The sequence below is a fragment of the Schistocerca nitens genome, chromosome 1, assembly GCF_023898315.1.
Source record: "Schistocerca nitens isolate TAMUIC-IGC-003100 chromosome 1, iqSchNite1.1, whole genome shotgun sequence".
NCBI classification, from domain to species: Eukaryota; Metazoa; Arthropoda; class Insecta; order Orthoptera; family Acrididae; genus Schistocerca; species Schistocerca nitens.
The window spans coordinates 633,940,453-633,963,703 of NC_064614.1; the positions used below are offsets into that span (position 1 = coordinate 633,940,453).

Below are 23,251 nucleotides of genomic sequence, written 5' to 3' on the forward strand. Positions count from 1 at the left end.
ACAGGTGCTTTTCTTTTTTGCAAAAATCTCTCTAATTTTCGTATAAAAGCATTTATCTTTCCCGTAGTTATGTATGCTTCTACAGCCTTGATTTTGTCCACTAGCCTTTTTTTAGACATCTATATTCCCTTCATTTATTGTATTCTTATATTTTCTCCTGTCATTTGAATTCAATACATCTTGAGTTACTCAGGGACTCCTACTAGGCCTCCTCTTTTTACCTATTTGATCATCTGCTGCCTTAACTATATCCTCTCTCAAAGCTATCCATTTGTCTTCTATTGCATTCTTTTCTCTGCTTCAGTCCTGTGTTCCTTCAGTTCATTGAGGTTTTACCACCTCCATTTACTACTGTTTTTGCAATTTCTTTATTTTTAATCTGCAGTTCCTAACCAACAAATTGTGGTCAGAGCCCGCATCTGGTTTCAAAAGTAAATTTTCAAAAGACTGAATACATATGCATTGTAGAAAGTATAGGAAACAACAGTAGGTGACCAGCACACTGAGGCATGTAAAAAATTTAAATATTGGGCTCGCATACTATCAATAGACAGAAAAGTAATTGGTGAAATATAGCAATGAGTAGCCCATGGAAAAACAGCAATCATGAAGCTAAACCCTCTGTTATTGTCTTATAAGATAAGTTGTTAAGTGAAGAAGATGCTCTATGAAAGTATTGTAGAGCCTGTAATAACTTACATATGAGAATGCTAAGAGCTTGCTGGGAAAACTAAAAACAAACAAAATTGTTGAAATGAACCACCTCAGAAGATCATGTAGAATACCTTTTTTTTTTTTTTTTACAACTCAGTGAGAGACTCCCCCTCCCCCTCCTCCTCCATTTCTAAAGTATTTACATACAGTGTACTTATTTTATAAATGACATGACTTGTATTTGTTTACAATGCCAAAATTTCAGCATTTGCTTTTTATTGACTAATTTTTACTGTAATTATGGAAAACTATAGTTTTTAATGTTTTTTTCCCCATTCTAGAATCCATATGCACTTCAGCGTGTTCCTGTATTCCTCAATGTTTGTGAAGAACAGCACCCCTCAGAAGAAGCAGTGATAAATGCCATGGAGCATGTATGCACAAGTAAAAACAAGCTGACAGGTGTTGTGTAAGCATAGCACACCTGTAAGGCCATGGCCCAGGGCAGCACATAAATAGTAGTATACTAGTGCTGTTAACTAAATTTACTTACAGATATGCATGTAATTTTTATTGATCAGTTTTCTATGTGTGCTTACGTCATCCAATTTTTGTATCAGAGTTTCTTGGATTGAAATATGAAACATCTGAAATATATTTTATGAAGTAATAAAAATTCATACTGTTGTTGGATCAGTTACTCAATTTTGTGTGTGTTTTTGGGGAGGAAGGTTCATAAGAAGTTTGTCACACAAACAGATATTTCATTGAAACTTAAATGGTATGCCTCTACCCCTCTGTACCAATATCATCATGACATGGAACTCTCATGATCAATTCTTAATAGTACTTTGGCTTGCTTGTTTCACTGTGACCTGTTTGTCCACCAGTGGTAGCTGCTGTGTAAGAACACAAGTGCATGTGAGCACCCTAACTTTTGGCAGCTTGCTGGTTGATTTTTCATTGAATGCTTTCAGTCATACATAGATCTGGTAAAGTGAAATATATGGCACCTAAATCTACTGCAGTATTCTAAATTGCTATTCCTCTAGCCTCCATGAAACTTGGCATCAGGGATGTGAGCACATCTTCAGTAGCTCTTGCCTATGCACAACTGGCATGACTTAATTGCCTTAAGGGTCAAATTCATGCGGACTTGATAAACAATATGCACAGCTAGCTCCAACCACTAACCTACAAATTAATGTCAATGCCACTAGGTGGTAGAACATTGCAGCAGACTTTTATTGCCATTCACTAGGGGGTAGCACACTCCTCAGTTATGCCAAACCATTAACTTTATAATAAAACTAGATCCGGTGTGGGTATTTGTATCATTTATACTGACTAAAAAACTATTCCGTGCATTTCTGAATGAATTACACTCCTGGAAATTGAAATAAGAACACCGTGAATTCATTGTCCCAGGAAGGGGAAACTTTATTGACACATTCCTGGGGTCAGATACATCACATGATCACACTGACAGAACCACAGGCACATAGACACAGGCAACAGAGCATGCACAATGCAGGCTGCTATTCTCCCATGGAGACGATCGTAGAGATGCTGGATGTAGTCCTGTGGAACGGCTTGCCATGCCATTTCCACCTGGCGCCTCAGTTGGACCAGCGTTCGTGCTGGACGTGCGGACTGCGTGAGACGACGCTTCATCCAGTCCCAAACATGCTCAATGGGGGACAGATCCGGAGATCTTGCTGGCCAGGGTAGTTGAATTACACCTTCTAGAGCACGTTGGGTGGCACGGGATACATGCGGACGTGCATTGTCCTGTTGGAACAGCAAGTTCCCTTGTCGGTCTAGGAATGGTAGAACGATGGGTTCGATGACGGTTTGGATGTACCGTGCACTATTCAGTGTCCCCTCGACGATCACCAGTGGTGTACGGCCAGTGTAGGAGATCGCTCCCCACACCATGATGCCGGGTGTTGGCCCTGTGTGCCTCGGTCGTATGCAGTCCTGATTGTGGTGCTCACCTGCACGGCGCCAAACACGCATACGACCATCATTGGCACCAAGGCAGAAGCGACTCTCATCGCTGAAGACGACACGTCTCCATTCGTCCCTCCATTCACGCCTGTCGCGACACCACTGGAGGCGGGCTGCACGATGTTGGGGCGTGAGCGGAAGACGGCCTAACGGTGTGCGGGACCGTAGCCCAGCTTCATGGAGACGGTTGCGAATGGTCCTCGCCGATACCCCAGGAGCAACAGTGTCCCTAATTTGCTGGGAAGTGGCGGTGCGGTCCCCTACGGCACTGCGTAGCATCCTACGGTCTTGGCGTGCATCCGTGCGGTCCGGTCCCAGGTCGACGGGCACGTGCACCTTCCGCCGACCACTGGCGACAACATCGATGTACTATGGAGACCTCACGCCCCACGTGTTGAGCAATTCGGCGGTACGTCCACCCGGCCTCCCGCATGCCCACTATACGCCCTCGCTCAAAGTCCGTCAACTGCACATACGGTTCACGTCCACGCTGTCGCGGCATGCTACCAGTGTTAAAGACTGCGATGGAGCTCCGTATGCCACGGCAAACTGGCTGACACTGACGGCGGCGGTGCACAAATGCTGCGCAGCTAGCGCCATTCGACGGCCAACACCGCGGTTCCTGGTGTGTCCGCTGTGCCGTGCGTGTGATCATTGCTTGTACAGCCCTCTCGCAGTGTCCGGAGCAAGTATGGTGGGTCTGACACACCGGTGTCAATGTGTTCTTTTTTCCATTTCCAGGAGTGTACATTATGTTTTGGATTTTACCATATAGCAACCCACTTGTATTCTCAAGAGGAGAATCCACAAGTTTAGTGGATTTCTTCTACATGTAGTCAAGTGATCAAACATTACTGTTTGAATTTTATCATCTCAACAAACGGCAGTTTGTTTTTTTAAGTTGGTTGTTCACTGTGCGGGAATTGACTTTCATGTGCAGTGTCAATATGAACTATTTTAAATGCTAACAGAAAAGTGAATTTCCAGGGAAAGTTAGTTGTAAAGGAACTAAGGCCTCCCAAGAAGAAACCTGTTTATTGAGAAGTGACAAAACCAAATAAGTGTGACTACAAATGAACATTTAACGTAAGTGGTTGGTTGTGCGCAATGTAGAATGTCTGACTTTTCAGCCCAGAAGTTAATTTGTGGAGCAGTATAGATGTAAGGAATATTGTAAATTCCTCTGAAAAAATTAAAAAGTGCAAAAACTTCCCATTGCACAAAAATGCGAAATGGAAAGCAACGAAACTTCAATCTTACCCTAAACTGTACCTACTTATGTACAATATTCCACAAAACAATTATTTATTTAGTCAAGTTATGCATATTATTATTGGCAGTAGCTGCAGTTTTGTAAATTTGTTCATAAACATAGCTGTTATACAGCAGATGTTATTTCACGCTCTAAATTTATCTGAATCTAAAAGTTTGTGAACACTAAAAATGTATACTCACAAAACCCTCTTGAGCTCACAGATACTTGACTGTGGCAGTGAACATTTTTAATGAACCTAACACAGTTCACCCTTGAAACATTGGTGACTGCACAATTTGAGAAAAGTATGACATATGCATCTAACCCTTACGATCATATGGGCTGAGATATTAAATTTTCTATACACGAATATTGTTGACTAGGGAACCTGTACGTAAGGCATTTGGAGATGTTAATAGGTAATAAAGTGCTGGTACCTGGAGGTGAAAATTAAAATGGAACTGCCATCAAACACTGTGCAGCATTGCTGAATCACCAAGCTGATGAAGATTCTGGTAGGTGTCCCCAGGAGGGAGAGAGAGGGGGGGAAGCCTGGGCTCATTGTCCAGACGGTCACAGCAGCAGTGTTGAGAAAAATACAAAATATTTTCCAAATTAATTTGACTGATACCAGTGCTAAGAATAAACCATTAATATAAACTGTACACAGATTATAATTTATCGGACACAAGCTAATTAGAAAACTGCCAGACACGTAATAATCTTCAACTATTTGAAGTACCACAACACCAGAGAGAACATAAAGGCAATGCTGAAAAATCTTGCCTGAGGGAAATTAACTGAACAGATGACAATATTGACAAGAGTCAGTGTGTGCTAGGATCTATGAAAACTAGACCTGTAATTGTAAAGTTTGTTCATTTAGGAAAAGATGTGAAGGATTCAAAGTGAAGGAATTCATGAAGTCAGGTTTGACACTTCGTGTGCTTCTAAAAGACTGAAAATTTTGAACAATGCAGTCTCCACATTGTGTAGACAAGGGATGGCAGGATAATAGTGAGCACAGAAACTGGCAAAACATCGGCCAACAGAGAAAATGAACTCAGAAGTCCCACACACCTTGACTCCCGAAGAAAAATGACATGCAGAGGCCTGTCACAGCTTGATTGAAATGCACATCATGGACAATTCTTCTCTAGAAAAAAAAAATCGTAATAGATGATAAGACTGTGTTATCAATAAGAACCGTGCAGAAATTCACATGAAGAGTCAAGGCTTCGATGACATAACCAACATTCAAACCAATGTGGCTCGAGTTGATCATCATCCCAAAAGAGGACAATTGTTAACATTCTGTGCATTGTACTGAACTGGTGAGGGGGAGGGGGGCTATGTACAACACCAGAAGCATTGAAATCATAGTCTTAACTTTTCCCTACTGTTTATTAATCTAGCCTCAAAAAGTGTTGGATGATGGGGTAGACATCTGTGGAATACTTCTATTGGAGGCTTGACTAGAGATGAACACTTTCCGAAGCTACAAAAAGAAAGACTGCTATGTCTTACTAAGGCACGATAAGCCTTACACACAAGGGGTTGGAGCAGGGCACATACACACACTGATTTATTACCTAATATGCATGTGAGATGTCCTTAGGTTAGTTAGGTTTTAGTAGTTCTAAGTTCTAGGGGACTGATAACCACAGCAGTTGAGTCCCATAGTGCTCAGAGCCATCTGAACCATTTGAACCTAATATGCAACACACTTCCAACAGTAATGAAGACAAGTAAGTCTGTTATGTTTATTACCTTCAAATTACTTAATGGAAAGCACCTAATTTGTGTCCTTGACATATCACTGAAGGGAGGCCAGTTCGAAAAATGCCCTTTCAAGTCTTGAATCGGCATACCAACATACAATTATTACTGGCACAGGTGTCGACTCCATGGGGCCTGAGCCCCTCAAAAATTTAAGAAAATTATTAGTTATATTATGCTTCGTAAAACCATAAAATTATATTGGAATTTTTTATTTTTCTTATTTTACAATTATTGCCTTTTAAAATACATTCAGTAATGAGTTAAAACAAATAATTATTACAGTAGTAAGCAGGTTAACTGAAAATGAGTAGTGTGAATCATGATAGTGTTATGGTGCTGTGGGTACACTTAGAATTTGTCCTGGTGCGCAAACCTTCGGGTAAAGTCTGGTGTCGGTGGGTGAGCGCCGCAGCTGCAGCGACATCAAAAGGACTGGAGCAGAAGTGCCTGGAACCCTCCACCTCGCATCACCTTGACGCTTCAAGACATTACAATGACTGGCTATATAAAGCCCACCCTGAGTCATTCAGTGTGGATACTTTTGTTCAGTGCATGCTGCAAATGTGTTTAGTGTTCCAACTTGAGTGTCTCGAGGACTATTTTATTCATTTACTTTAGTCACTTGGTGTATTGTGAATTAAGTTTGCAATGGACAAATTTGTTACCAAAAAGGAACACTTGGAAGTTGTTGATACTGCAAGTCAACCTCCAACAATTATTGTCATCAATTGCTTCATTGTCTTCAGGCGAGAACCATTCACAGCCAAAACATGGACAATCATTTCAGAAGTCTTGGTTGATCAAATATACATGCTAGAATATGAAGCATCTACAGAAAAAGTTTTTTGCAAAACTTGCAAAGAGGCAGATGCTCAAAATCTATTACAGTTTTCTTCAAAAAGAAGATGCATTTACTTCCATAGGGTTTTCTAACTGGAAAAAGGCTTTGGAAAAAATTCTGTCTTCACAAAAATATTTTTATGCATAAAGGTGTTCTGAAACTAAATTCTATCACCAACCGAAGTGTGGCCTCCCAACCGAATGAACAGGTAGATAGTGATATGAAGAAAGGCCGTTTAGCTCTTGAAACAATTTTTAGTACCGTGCAATTTCTATGCTGACAAGGACTAGCTTTTCTATTATGGTTAAAGAAACAAGTGATTCTTCGATTCACGAACAAGTGTCATTTTGTATTTGTACTGTCAATGATTCCTTCATCATCAACGAAGATTTTATTGGCTTATACAAGACCCCCAACACTGAATCAAAGACGCTGTTTAGTATTTTAAAAGACGTTTTTGCTCATCTTAATTTGTCAATGGATAAATTAAGAGGACAGTGCTATGATGGTGCCTCGAATATGAGAGGTAAGTTCAAAGGACTAAAAAAGTTAGTTTTGGATATACAACCAAAAGCACATTATGTGCACTGCACTGCTCACAGTTTACACTTGGCAGTTGTAGACAGTTACTGCCCTCTTACGACTATGAGGGATATTATGCTTTAGCCCATACTTAATAAACACCGTAAGGGAATCCAGCAAAAGGATGGGACTTTTCAGAAGCATACACTGTGAGAGCGCTAATGACTAAGCTGGTCTACGACCCGTTTGCCCGACTCGGTGAACTATGCGAGCTTCTAGTATCTTGAGAATATTGAAAAGCATTGAAGAACTTCTAGAGTTTTTTGAAACACTTTCTGCAGATGACAAAACCGAGGCAGGTTACAAATGTGCAGGCTACCTTAAGTCAATGTTACGATTCAAGACATTTCTTTTTACATCTTTATTGCCATGCAATCAACCCAGTAGAGGATGTCAATGAAAAATTCAGTGCTTCATCAAAGTCTTGCTGATCTGGAAAAAATATATGAGGGCTTGATTTGTATATTGAACAGAAGGCGTGGTAGTTTTGAACACTTTTGGGAATTGTGTTTAAAAGAAAAACCTTCACAAGTTGATGATCCTTCACTTCCTCGGAATCAAAATATACTAAAGAAGTATTAAAACAAGCCAGCTCACCGCACACTTTCAAAACCCCAAAGGAATACTACAAAGCTATTTACATTGAAGTTTGTGAAACGGTGCAATCTTGCTTTACTGAGTGATTTGCTTCAACTGGGCTCACACAGGTCATTGCAGTTGAACAAGAGTGCTTGTTTTAGTAAACAGAGGTGAAACAAAATTGGAAAAATCACATGAGATTTTCAAAAATGACCTAGACGTCGATAGGCTATGCTTACACTTGAATAGCTGATAAAAAAAACAACTGGTCTTAAAAACATGCGTGGCGTAAGAAAGTACATTACACAAGTGCCTGCAGTTGGAGAAATGTTATGTGAAGTAGTGAAGTGCACTAAGCATCTCCAAGTAGTTCCAATAATGACAGCAACAGCAGAACAGTCATTTAGCGCCCTTAGATGTCTGAAGTCATATCTCCGATCAACAATGGGACAGAAGCGATTGAACAACTTAGCTGTTCTTCATGCCCACCGAGATGTTTTAGATATCCGACCAGTCATCAACGACTTCATGTTCAGTAATCCAGTCAGACGGTCGACATTTGCACCTTTCTAAAGACACACTAGCCCCAATAATGGCATTTAGAGCAATATTAAAAACACAGCTCTACAAAATAATTTTTTTTTTCGTTGCCAGGGAAGTTTGAACGAAAATGGGATATTGTTATGATACTCATTCCGAGTATATTTGTACTTTTTCCAAATTGGCTCTGGTTTTTGAGATATAGGTTATTTGTGGAAATGAGAGTTTCATGTGGATAATATCGACTGCAGGGTCCATATATGGTGTAATGTATTTGCTACCTGTTTTTTAATTAGTGATATTGTACTATCTTTATTAAACAATTGTGCTCAGGGAGTGCATCTGTGTGGTTGAGGATTACATCATGCAAACATCACACTGTCAGCATGTGTTCAGTCCTGTTGTGCGGTGCGTGTGTTGAAGATATTGAGGGTTGTGCAGATTTGAATTCGGCGGTACTCGACATTCATTTGTTGGCCGAGGTAATCCCCGCAACAGCCGATAGGTAGCGTTCAGTGTAAACAACAAAAATGGCGATTATCGAAAGTCACACACATGTGCAGTGCAGCTTCAAGGAGATAGAACCTTTTCATCGTGACGTAGCAAATAAGAGGTGAGTATTCATTTCACACAAAACAATTAATGATGTTTGTTGGATGTGATTGACATGCAAATACAAGAAAGTTCTGCATAATATGTAGTATTTGTGCAATTTTGTTTTAGGAAAACATGAGTTCTTCACGCCGTCTTTGCGTGAACCATCCAGATGAGTTCTGCTACATTTGTGGTGAATACGTTCTTCAAAAGAACAGGAAGAATATCACTCCTTTTGTGAAGGAAGCGTATCTGGCATATTTCGGAATTAAACTTGGAGATCAAGACAAGGCGTGGGCACCCCATAAAGTTTGTAAATGCTGTGTGGAGTGCTTACGGCAGTGGACAAAACGAAAAAGGAAAAGCTTAAACTTCGGAGTGCCTATGGTATGGCGAGAGCAGAAGAACCATACAGATGATTGCTATTTTTGCATTGTTAATGTGAAAGGTTTTAATAGGTTCAAAAAACGAAAGTGGGAATATCCCGATTTGGAGTCAGCAAGAAGACCGGTGGTGCACAGCAACGATGTTCCTGTACCAACCTTCACAACATTACCCACGCTAACATCATCAGATGACGATGTGCACGGCGAGGAATGTACAAGTAGTGGTTCGGAATATGAAGGACGTGAGACACAACCCCAGCAGTTCGACCAGAAGGAGCTCAGTGACTTGATACGAGAACGCAATCTTTCAAAGCAAGCATCAGAACTCTTAGCATCCAGGCTTAAGGAAAAGAACTGTCTTCATCCAAGTGTTAAAATAACAGCTTACCGGACGAGAGAAGAAAACCTTCTTCCATACTTCAACCAAGAAGAGGTTATAGTGTATTGCAGCAATATACCTGGACTTTTACTTGAATTGGGGCTGCCGGAATATAGACCAGAGGACTGGCGTCTCTTCATAGACAGTTCCACTAGAAGTTTAAAATGTGTTCTCCTACACAATGGCAATCGTTACGCATCTATTCCAATTGCCCACTCAACAAAACTTTGTGAAGCATATGCTAACATCAAGATGGTTCTGCAGAAAATTCAGTATATGCAGCACCAGTGGTTGATTTGTGTTGATTTGAAAATGGTGAACTTCTTGCTTGGACAACAAAGTGGATACACAAAGCACCCATGTTTTATCTGCATGTGGGATAGTAGGGCAAAGCACGAACATTGGAAGCAGAAAACATGGCCTCCAAGGGAACGTATGGCTGTTGGTGAAGCAAACATCATTAATGAACCTCTGGTTAGTAGGGACAAGATTGTTCTTCCACCATTACATATTAAGTTAGGACTAATGAAGCAATTCACCAAAGCTTTAGACAGAAATGGTATTTGCTTCACATACATCTGCAATACGTTCCCTGGACTCAGTAGTGAAAAACTTAAGGCAGGAATATTTGATGGTCCTCAAATTCGCAGGCTCATCAACGATACCAATTTTACAAGTGTCATGACTGTCACTGAAGCATCGGCCTGGAACAGTTTTGTCGCTGTTGTAAAATGTTTTTTGGGCAATCATAAAGCTCCCAATTACGAGGAACTGGTCAAAAACATGCTCACTAACTTTCAAAACTTAGGAGCTAACATGAGCATAAAATTGCACTTCCTTCACAGCCACTTGGATCGATTTCCTCGTAATCTAGGTGATTTCAGTGAGGAACAAGGAGAGCGGTTCCATCAAGATATGAAAGGAATAGAGGAAAGATATAAAGGAAGATGGGACAGGCATATGATGGCAGATTATTACTGGAATCTGCAACGTGACTGTTCTGAAGAGACCTATAAAAGGAAAGCGTGCAGGAAGCGGTTCGTCATGGACGGAAAATGATATACTTATAGAGAAACTTTTCAATTATGTTTTATACGTGGACAAATGCCTATCAGGTTTTCATAGAAGCTATTTATAAAGATTATTTTCTTTTTTCATTGTAGTTTGTAGCGCTCGAGTTCAGTATTAGCAATTTTTTCTAATTTTTTGAATAAATCATGCCTTATCTCAAAAACTAGAGCCAAACTGCATAAATGGTTGCTATATTCGTCCTCAGCACCACTAACCCATCCTAAAGCCACTCAAATATCCTTGGCAAGAAAATGAGTGTTGACCAGTGAAATCTTTATAAAATAGAGAATTAAATACATACATAATGTTAAATTTTCAGTTTCGAAATATTAGTACTAGTTTAGTACTGTATTACTATAGTATTGTATTAGTTATTTTCAAATACTTAAATATTTTTAGGGTGTAAGACCCAATTAAAACCTGCTATTTATATACTTTTTGACTGAAAGTATTAGGCATAGTGCATTAACTTTATTAACTGTATTGAAGCATTAACTTCGAGATATTGTTTTTATTTAATGAACACTGAGCCTTATTCAAAGTAATCTTAAATTAGCTATCTCACTTATTAATCAAAGTGCTATTACTGTGCGACAGCAATATTTTGTTTTATTCTTTTAATGATAGTTTAGGATTTATTTAAATATAATTTCAGTATTTTCAGAGCTATATATTCACTGCTCTGTAATAGTCTATGAGCATGATTATTACTATAAATTCAATTTGCTTTTTACAAAAATGCCATGCATGTTTATGTTTTGTTTCTTTTTTCAAAGCCAAAAAATGTGTCAGGCTTGTCAAGTTATCGAGTCCAGTTTTCGGGGTTCTAATGTTGATCATATGACTCTAAAATTCTTAAACTTGAAAACTCACTATTTTTCATCTGAAATTTAGAAAATTTTCCAGGGCAAGACCCCAGTATGCCCCCCCCCCCCCCCCCCAATATTTTTTATAAGTTGGCACCCCTAATTACTGGTGACCCTTAACATGAATATTCTGTACAACAAACCCTTTGCTGTTGAATTCAAGCACATACTTTCTTCTTTAAGCATGATGTTACTTTATCTAGTACCTATTCATCATGTAGACAATAATCACAGACACACAGATATCTTTGCAATGAAATCTCCAGAGTAACTCGTTATGATCCAGTATTGCTCGCTAGAATGCCCAAGAAACAAACCATGATTACTTACTACAGAGACTGACAGAAAGTAGATTGTTGGGGAGATGACTTCATTTTCTTCGTAGACATAAGTGACAAACTTAGTCAACTGTGCAACATACATGTTTGCTCAGACCAGGAAAGTGAAAAGAAAATCTGCACTTTTACTAATGGACGAACTACAACAACTCATGAATATCTCAGATGCTGCATGTCGAGTATACGCACCTGAAAATTGTAAACTAGAGTGCTCACAGAGTAACTGACAAGGTGACCCAGGTATAGACAAGTAGAAGTTGCAGCTGATTGTCACAATCAAGAAACTAAACCAATATTTTTCCAAAAGCCACCACTGATCTGCAGTCAAAACCAACTTACTGATTATTTCAAGGGGGTAAATGGCAGACCCACACAAAAATTCTTTATTAAGCATGTTATGGAAAATACTATCAAAATATCCATAACCTATACCAATCATCACCACCTTGCACATAGGAACTATAGCGCAAAAGATCAAAATCATTGACCAGCATCTGCACATCTTCAAACACTCTGGGATTGCATTTTCCTATTAGCTACTACGAGGCATATTGGAGAAGTGCCTTTTATGCACAGAAATACATTATTAGCAAAATCTTTTACATGGAGTTTAGTTTCTTATAATCCAACTTCACTTTTCCATATAATCACCTTCCAGTTCAATGAACTTTTATTAATATTGCACTAGCTTTTTCTGCACCTCTCCACAAAAGTTCTTGGGGAGTTGAATCCATTGACAATTAAAGTCCTGAGTTAATCACGTTCAAGCCAGTGTATCAACTGCAAGAAGAGGTAACAGTCAATGGGTGACAGGTTGGAATTGTACGGTGATTGGTCAATACGTTCCCTACAGAGATGTGGAGTCTTATCCTTCGCATGTTGGTAGCAGCGTGTGTGCATATGTTCATTCATTCATTCATTCATTCACATATTGTCCTACAAATGCGTAACTACATTACAACAGTTCTTCTCAAGACCAATCCACCAGATATCTGGCTCATAACATTCAAATTTTACAGCTTACAATGGAAGGGCTTAGCTGATCTAAATCCCAACATCTTTCTCGTATGCTTCTTGGAAACTGTGGATATGGCAGAGATTCAAGAGACACACATTGATACTGAGGAGAGCCTATATTCGTGAGAATGTGTAGCTGGTAATGAAGTCCTGGGAGCTATATATCAGACTGAGGGCTGTGCTATGCATATACGCAATAATATTGAGAATATGCTAATGACCTACAATAAATTGTTACTGCAGGAGGCTAAAGGAAAATGAAAAGGCAGGAAAAAAAAGTTTCAGTATAATCACATCCAAGGGAGGAGCAAAGTACCAGTTATTTGCATTGTGTTAATTTATCTTGAAAATATTGGGTCTAAATATATAAAGGGCAGCAGTCTACAAAAAGGTATGTATTAATATTTGTCATGAAAAATATCAGTCCAAACAAAACTTGGCTGCAACTCATAGGATTGGAAATGTGTTGATCATCAGTCCCATGGCTTTTATCCTCCTGCCAAATTCACACCTGTAAAGAAAAAGTTATGAATAATATTAAGTTCAAACTATCACAAGCACTTATGAAATTAATAGCTTCATGAAAAGTTAAACAGCTTCTATGGTGAAAGAATATGACGATGTTACCTTTTTTTGTCAGTACCAATGAAGAAGAACAATTCTGCTAATTTTTTTCCTCATTCTTACAAACTATGACTTTAACTAGGAAAAAATATATGGGATGTTAGATAGAAGAAGAAAGGTACTAGATCTACAACTTTGCTTCCGCCATTTTTTTATGAAGTTCGGGGCTTTATTGTGAAAAACTCACAAAAAAATTATGATTCATAGTATTGCCCATCGCTAGCCACTTCATTCTCCCATCTTTCGGATAGCATACGAATCCTGTGGCAGAAGAACTGGGCGTCTTTTGTCAGGATCCATGAATCAATTCAATTTTGCACTTTTCCATATGATCGGAAGTGCTGGTCAGCCAGACTGTATGCCACTGATCGAAAAAGGTGGTAGTCGGAAAGAGAGCAACGTACGGAGAATACGGCGGGAGGGACAGGACTTCTCATTTTAACGTTTCCATGTATATTTTGACGGAGTTTGTGACATGGGGTCGAGAAATGACCTGCTGCAAAATTACATGTCTATCGCTGTATTGTGGCCATTTGTGTTTCAGTGCTGGGCTCGAACACATCAATTGCTTTCGATAATGATGTCTTGCGACTGTCTTCATCTGTTTCAGTAGCTACAAACATGTTCTGTCTTCCACTGCCATGCTGGTCTTAGACATCAAAATCACCGTTCTTAAGGCATTGAAAACTTTCTTTGCATGTTCTTCCACTAATAGTTCCATCATCATTGGTCTTACCCAGCATTTTAAGAGCCACAGTCACAGATTTCTTCATGTTAAAGCAGAAAATTGAAACTTCCCACAAATGGAGAAAAATGGGTACGTAAGTTGACATACTTAATTGAGAATAACCTTACGATGCCAGCAAATTGACTAATATCTTTATGACATTATGTTTACAGATGCCTAAGCTTATTGTATTACACCTATGACAAACCACCTGAACACCACTTGCTGCTACTACCGTAGCAAAGTTGTAGACCTAATATTACAAGATGGTACATATGTCTGCATTTCGGTGATGCTATTCCAAATGGCAATAGTTAAAGTAGATATGACTGGCAATAGCAAGAAAAGCATTTCTGAAAAAGAAAAATTTGTTAACACTGAATATAAATTTAATTGTTGGGAAGCCTTTCCTCAGGTATTTGTCTGGAGTGCAGAATTGTGTGTTGTGTGGAAGTGTAATGTGGATGGTAAACAGTTTGGACAACAAGTGAACAGAAGTTTTCAAAATGTAATGCTAAAGAAGAATGCAGATGATCAGAAGTCTAGATGGAATAACTAATTAGGAGACACTGAATGAAATTGGAGGAAAAGAAAATTTATGACCAACTTGACTAAAATATGTGCTTGATTGATAGACACATCATGATCATGAAGGAATGGTCAATGTGGTAAAGGAGGGAAGTGTGGGAGGAGTCCAAGGCTTGATTGCAGCAAACAGGTTCAAACAGATGGAGGCTCCAGCAGCCATGCAGAGATGGAGAGGCTTGCACAGGATAGATTAGCATAGAGAGCTGCATCAAAGTAGTCTTTAAACTAAAGATTACAACAGCAAACCCCAGCATAATCTCAGTGTAACTTTGAACGTGAAGGTGAACAATAGTCACAAAAGATGTTTTAATCATCATCCCCGTAACAATAGTGGGCAGTATGCTATCCAAGCACGCAGCATGGGCTGATATAATTTCAACTGGCTGCTAGTCATTCCCAGTATCTTCAAAACTCCAAAAGAGGAAGTCCTATTATGCTGCTAGATTAGTACTTCTGCTAGAAATGATAGTGGAGAATTCACAGGCATGCTACTATGATTACATATCTGCATTTCTACTGTTTAGTGAAGTACAGCTTGCGATGGATATTTGACGCAAGTTCAAACAGTGTTTACTTACTCCAGTTAGTGGTGCACAGCTCACGAAAAGCAGGGCAACAGTATCAAATCCCAACTATCACACAGTTTTCACTATTATGTTCACTATAGGGCATTCTCTGCTAAAACAGTGGAATTGTATCATCCCACATCCATAATATACTTAGCAGTCCAAGTTCTATGGCCCTTACAGATTTTTTTTTCTCGACAACAATGTCTATAATATAATAGATGGTTCAAACATCGTAGCTTATCCTACATATTTCATTTATGCAGCACATACCATACTGTTCACATGAAAAAATGTTCAAGATGCATTTTGCCAATTATGTGTACAGTGATGACTCTTTGCATTATCTCTCTATTAAGAGTTTCTTTCACCTCATACTGTCTTATATGGATCACTGTTGCACAATAAGAGCACAACACACTTGATAAAATGTCTCTTTCATTTATGAAAACAATTGTAGAAAATGTACCCTTTCATGACATAGCACAATGGTCACTCAGTGGCACTACTTAATAAAAAATATCTTCATTGCCTTGCATCCAACTTTTCCTTTGGAATTCATGAATCACAAACATAAAACCTGTCACTGATGCAATAAATAAATTTTGCTTAGTTTCCATAAGTGGAAATATAAAGAATTAATGTTTTAGCTTTAAGCTTGATATTGAAATTCCCAGTTATTTGCTTTGAGAGGTCACGATTTATTTTTCTTTCACACGTAATTACTTAAACCTAACTTTGCCAGTATGTTGCACGGAGCACAACTGAACAATGAGAAGGTGATCACAAGCACAACAAAATATGCAAGATGGGTAACTCACCAAATGGATAGTATGAAGCTTATTTCGCTTCCTGTTTCAAGAGTATTATGTAGACAAAATAAGAATCATAAAATAACACAGGTATTTAATAACAGTTGACTGTGGTATTATCAGCGGAATATGACTGCATATTTAAAATAAAGGTTATCATCGTGGAATCACAGAAACAATGTTTGCAATAATGAGTGGAGCAAAGAAAAAGGAGATGGAGTAGGAGGTCAGGTTCTTTTAAATATATTGGTGTACATTCCTGGGAAAAGTACTTGGGCAATGAAAGTTTTTAATTTTCTGTTTGTGTGCAGGTATACGTGTGCAGCACTGATGCACACTGAAATCCCTGCACCCAAGTAGCATAGTTCATTCATCAAGAAGTCGAAAACAATTCAAGTTACCTTCCCTCCATTAGGAATGTGGATGCACTTAACAACTGTGATACGACTTTCAAAATCATGGAGAACAGCAATCAGTTGTCCTTTTCAAGAGTCTTGAACTAATTGTGACAGAAACCGAACAACAGGGGACTGACGTCTACGACATGCACTGATACTATGATATAGTGCATGGATAATCGCTAGGCACTAGCCAAAATCTATATTTATTTAATAAAACCTGAAAGAAAAGGATGACTGATGGCTGTGCTCCATCATTTTGAAAGCCAAAACAATTAGCACAGCCCATTGATGAAGTATTGTCATGTGGTAATTTGTTTTCTGCATTTGGTGAACAAAGCTGCAACAATCCATGCAATGTACAGCAACAATGTACCATCATATGATGTGGGATAGGTGGCATAGATGTTTCCAGTGTGATCAAACAAGTCTGAATGACAAAAGAGCAAAGTGGCAAACCATCTCTCTGTGGATAATCAAGACTCTCAAGAGAACTGGAGAGGTCCTGGTGCTCAGTGACCAGCATATCACAACTGAGGTCATAGTGGCAAAAGTGGAAACTAGTCATGAAACACTTTTTAGCACAATATTCGGAACATAAGGGTTTCCACCCACCGGGTTCCACAACTCCTCACACCCATGTGTGAAGTCTGCCACTGAGGCTGCAGCTTTGATATGTCAATATAGATGACTTCAGCCATCTAATTACAATAAACATAGCATACTATCAAAATCTCCTCAAAAGGCTACAGGAAGAGCATGTGGAGACTGTCCAAGAGGTAGTTTTTGCTCCATGATTTTTTGAACAGCCAAAACGCAGATTTCTACAACCAAGGTCTGCACCAAGTCATCTGTCACTGGGAAAAATAAGGTGAACATGTAGAGGAGGACTAACACTATCACAGCTTAATTTTTTTGAGTATATAATTACAGCTTTACAACTATTTCTGTCAATAGCATTAACAATATTGTGAGAAGGAAACTGGCTATTCACCATATATCGTAGATGCTGAGTTGCAGATAGGCACAACAAAAAGACACTCACAATTAAGGCCTTCGTCAACAACACACACACACACACACACACACACACACACACACACACACACACACAAAGGCGCGGGTGCACAAACGCAGCTAACACACACGATTGCAGTCTTAGGCAACTAAAACCACACTGCGAGCAGCATCACCAGTTCATGATGGGAGTGGCGACTGGGTGGGGGTAAGGAAGAGGCTAGGGTGGCGGGGGTGGAAGGATAGTATGGTGGGGGTGGCGGACAGTGAAGTGCTGCAGGTTAGACGTAGGGCAGGGGAGAGGTGGGGGGAGGGGAGGGGTAAGTAGTGGAAAAGGAGAGAAATTGTGGACGAAGGCCTTAATGGCTGAATGCTTTAATTGTGATAGTGTTTTTGTTGTGCCTATCTGTGACTCAGCATCTTCACTACATGGTGAGTAGCAACTTTCCTTCTCACAATATTGTTACATTCCATCCTTGATTTTCCTTTGTTTGTTTCTAGTCTGGCAATAGCAGTGTTACACAAAAGCAGCAGCAACAGTAAATACAGATGGAAACCAATTGTCAATTATTTTATCAGGAAAAAAGAGTTAATTTATTACAGTGTTAGAGAGTGAAAAACATAAAATGTCTGCATTCGAGGAAGTCAAGATCTGTACCACGATTTCCTTGAAAAATTTTAGGGCACAGTTGTAGAAAAAGGTGAAAGTACAGGTTACTCTGAGTTGCATTACATGGACTTTTTTTATGCAAGTGTGTTAAACTGGAGTTTCAGTAAATCTATAAAATGTACTGTATAAGAAGAATATTAATGTGTTTGACAAAAACACCCTCAAAAATTTTAAATTATTGTCAACCATATGCATGTACTTATATGAAACTGAAATTAATGTTCTATGATTTACAATGTATGGAAATAAGGCTGTGTGTGAAAGTTATAAGTTTGAAGTTGCAGTCATTTGCAAGAGGGCTAAATCATTAGGAAGAGATACACTATGCATGTATATGATGTGTGATACCATAAATACATTAGATGCAGTTGTGTAAGGAACTCAGCAATTAATCAGATGATAATAATAATAACAACAATTTAGATATAACGATTTAGAAAAAATATCTGAATGGTGCAAAAAGGGGCAGTTGACCCTAAATAAAAAAAAGTGTGAGGTCATCCACATGTGTTGCTAAAAGGAACTCTTTAAACTTCGGTTACATGATAAATCAGTCTAATCTAAAAGCCGTAAATTCAACTAAATACGTAGGTATTACAATTACGAACAACTTAAATTGGAAAGAACACATAGAAAATGTTGTGGGAAAGGCAAACCAATGTCTGTGTTTTACTGGCAGGACACTTAGAAAATGTAACGGACCTACTAAGAAGACTGCCTACACTACGCTTGTCCGTCGTATTTTAGAATACTGCTGCACGGTGTGGGATCTTTACCATATAGGACTGGCGGAGTACATCAAATAAGTTCAAAGAAAGGCAGCACATTTTGTATTATCGCAAAATATGGGAGAGAGTGTCACAGAAAGGATGCAGGATTTGGACTGGAAATCATTAAAAGAAAGGCATTTTTCGTGTCGACGGAATCTTCTCACGAAATTCTCATCACCAACTTTCTCCTCCGAATGTAAAAATATTTTGTTGACACCGACCTATATAGGGAGAAACGATCACCACAATAAAATAAGGGAAATCAGAGCTCGTACGGAAAGATATAGGTGTTCATTCTTTCCGCGCGCTATACGAGATTGGAATAATAGAGAGAATTGTGAAGGTGGTTCGATGCAGCCTCTGCCAGGCACTTAAATGTGATTTGCAGAGTATCCATGTAGATGTAGAATAATAGGAAAAAGTAGAATAATGTTACCCATTCTGCATAGTGTGGCGTATCTAACACTAGTCTGTCCTCCTTTCTTATGCTTGCAAGCGTTTTCTACTGCCCTCTTCCCTCACTGTTTCTTCACGGTACCTCATTTCATACTTTATCCGTCCACTTTATTTTTAACATTCTGATATAGGATCATTCTCCAGATTTCCAATCACATGCTTGGCTGTCATATAACACTGTGCTTCAAATATGTACTTTGAGAAAATTCTTTTTCAGTTGCAAGTCAATCTTTCATATAATCAGAGATTTCCAACCAAATTTGTGTCTCAGATCTTCAGGGCTTCTACTAAATTGTGAACTCTTGTTTTCTAGATAGGAGAACACTTCCACTATAAGTGCTCCTGCTATTGTAACTTCCCAAATTTGGCGTTAAACATTCTGCGATAATCCCCACTACTCTTCGTCACTGTCACCTTAAATTTGTTTATAGTTTACCCATATTATCATGCTGCCCATTATGTTTATCAGTAGCCCGAAACTTTCCTTACTTTTGGTCACATGGGTTATTTTGTCTACGGGCTTCAGCATTGTTACCCATATTCCTTGTACTTTTTTTCCTTCCCTGTAAACTACATTCACCTTCAGCAGTGCTTCTTCAACATATGAATCAAACAATGTCAATAAGCTGCAACAATATCTCAAATTCCTGTTAACAATGTGGCAGCCCTTTGCCACACTCAGGTTTTAGTAGTTCCATACATTCCTCACTTCCTAAGGCCATCTACTACAGCAGTGAGTTTTTGTCTTCGCGCACTTACTTTTACGCAAGCTGCCAATTCTGCCACACAACTGGAGGCCCACCTACTATGGTCGCTGGCTACCCTTACAGAACAATAGTTCTATTTATTTCCTCTCTCAGAGGTCACAGTTCGTAGTAATCACTGAGTAAAACAGATGTGATTTGTGGCATTTCCCAAGGAAATGTTATAGACTTCTGTTGTTCCTTAGCTAAATAAACAATTCAGGAGGTGATCTGAGCAGCCATTTTAGGTTGTTGCTAGATGATGCTGTCTTTTATCATCTAGTAAAGTCATCAGAAGATCAAAACAATATCTGCATGGTGCAAAAATTGGTAATTGAACCTAAATATCAAGAAGTGTGAGGACATCCACATCAGTGCTAAAAGAACTCCGTTAAACTTCAGTTACACAATAAATCAATCAAATCTAAAGGTCATAAATTTAACTATATACCTTGGAATTACAGTTACAAATAACATAAATCCGAAAGAACACATAGGAAATGTTGCGGGGAAGGCGAAGCAAGACTGTGATTTATTGGCAGAACACTTATAAGCTGCAACAGACTTACTAAAGAGACTGCCTACACTACACTTGTCCATCCTCGAGTACTGCTGCACTGTGTGGGATCCTTACCAGATAGGATTAATGGAGTACATCGAGGAAGTTCAAAGAAGAGCAGCATGTTTTGTATTATTGAGAAATAGGGGAGTGTGTGCCATGGACATGATACAGGATTTGGGGTAGACATCATTATAACGAAGGCGTTTCTCGTTACGATGGGAACTTCTCATGAAATTTCAATCACCAACATTCTCCTCCGAATGTAAAAGTATTTTGTTGATGCAACCTACATAGGGAGAAACATTCATCGTCATCATCATCATCATCATCATCATCATAAAATAAGGGTAATCCTCCTTTCCATCTAGCAGTGCGCAGACTGTCGACCCTTCCAATTCCTGTGCCACCTCTGAAACCTAACGGTGTCCTGTACAACATCTGGCAGACACGCCCCCCAGACGCAACACAGACAGCTCTGGAGTCGCAAGCCAACCTCTTCCTCAATGATGCCGCCAGCCTTGCCAACAGGGAGCACTAGACACTGACCTCCCTGCCATCACCACTGAATGCCAACCTCACCCCCCACCTGGCTGTCATTCTGCCAGCCACACTGCTATGAGCTCCTCCACGTCACTCGATGTGCTGCTAATGACGTCACCAGCTACTCCCCACCCCAAAGGCCCACAGCACAGCACCCAGCAACTGGGAGTATATGACATCTTCGCCTACCTCAGCAACGCTGCAAGTGACTGTGGCCTCCCTCAATACTGTCTGCCATCGGCCGCGCAGTCCCAGCCAACAGTGCAATGACCACTACCACCACTGCAGCTCCAGCCAACCTGCTGAGGCCTTTTGAAACTTGACCGGTCTCTGCTGTTACCATGAGCACTTCGGGCCATTCGCTATGAACTGCAGGGAGCTGTGCTCCTGATACCCAAACTCCAACAGGTGGCAGGATTATATGCACCCAGCTGCTGTTCAGTCTCTAAGCCCCTATTCATCTGTGATGCTCACTCCATTCCTGATCAACATCAGCTCTGCGTTGGCTATCTTTCCATAATGGCTCGTACGCGACCCTGGCACTGCCTAAGCCATCCTTTTGATGGCAGTGAATAAGTGTGCCACCACCACCTCCTATGGCATACATCATCGGCCTACAATGGGATTCCACTGGATCTTCACTGTCACTAACATAATGGACCCCATTATGAGAGTGAACTTCATCTAGCACAACTGACTGCTTCCCAGATGTCAGGCTTCGCTTCGCCCACATTCATGTGGACATTGTTGGCCTTCTACCTTCCTATAACTACTATTGCTGCTGCTGCTGCTACCTCTTCACCGTGGTGGATAGGTTCATCCCCTGGCCCGAGGCAACATTCTGTCCGACCTCTGCATGCCTGATCTATACCTGACATCCAGCTCTATGCTGTCACCAACTGCATGAGGGAACGGCTCCACAATATCTTAAAGGCCTCCCTTGCCTGCCGCAACAACAGGCGGACCGCTTCTTGGCCTCCTCGTCGCTCACAAAGCAGACCGTGAGACATCAGCCAATGACTTGGTTTACAACTAGCTACTTGTCATGCCAGGCAACTTCCTAGAACCCACCAATCTGCCTACAGAAGACGTCATCCCTGAGTTCATCAATCACCCCTTCCCAGCACCATAGTGAACACAGGGTATTCATTCATGATGACTACAAGCCATGCACTCATGTTATGCTGCGCACTGATGTTCACAAGCCCCTGCATTGCCCGCACTACTCCAGCTCCCCACCAGCATTTTGATTGCTAGGCTGAAGCCCGCCTATGTGCTGTCTGATCTCTCATTGAACTACTGTTTTCACTGAAACACCACAACACTGACACCACTGGCAACACCACGGTATTTGATAGAGCCAGTGCCACCAAAAACACAGTGCCAAGCAGCCTGCCACTGTAGCCCGAGATGCCAGCCTACCACGGCATGGCTGGCAACACTGCAGGGAACATACCATGCTACGCTGGTACTGCCCCTTACCCACCAGCAGTCGGCATACAGGTGCCTACATCCCACAATGTCTACAATGCTCATACACCGGCCCCTCTACCTCTCCAGCAACCTACACCTGATGCGTTCAACAGCTGGTCATGCCCCCGATGTCGCATTGCAGTCTCTACCACTTCCACAGCACCATTATTTCACACGTTCCCAGCACCACACCCTGGACCTGCTACCACCCACTCTCATGTTAGAAACCCTGCCAATTAATGCTCGCAGCACCCGCCGTATGCAGTTTCGACTGTCAAATGTGGCCACTATGCTGTCAGGCCCTCCTCACTGCCAACTGGCAGTGCTGATGCATCCTTACCTCTGCAGCACCACACTGGCAACCAAGCCCAGTGCCTGCCCACTCCTGTTCGTACAGCCCTAGACACAGTC

At 40.3% G+C, this 23,251-nt stretch overlaps 2 protein-coding genes across 2 annotated transcripts in view; one reads left to right on the forward strand and one right to left on the reverse strand.

Annotated features, from left to right (window-relative positions):
- The window catches only part of LOC126258004 (legumain-like), a 148,074-nt gene extending 146,715 nt beyond the window's left edge, over positions 1-1,359 (forward strand). Inside the window, exon 12 of the mRNA XM_049955607.1 lies at positions 996-1,359. Coding sequence (XP_049811564.1) covers positions 996-1,127 — 132 coding nt within the window. The 3' untranslated portion in view covers positions 1,128-1,359. The remainder of the gene's footprint in view (positions 1-995) is intronic.
- Positions 1,360-13,166: 11,807 nt separating this feature from the next.
- Positions 13,167-23,251, reverse strand: part of LOC126258020 (transmembrane protein 203-like) — a 44,194-nt gene continuing 34,109 nt past the window's right edge. The window contains exon 4 of the mRNA XM_049955609.1: positions 13,167-13,405. The gene's annotated coding sequence lies outside the window, so the exon portion shown is untranslated. The remainder of the gene's footprint in view (positions 13,406-23,251) is intronic.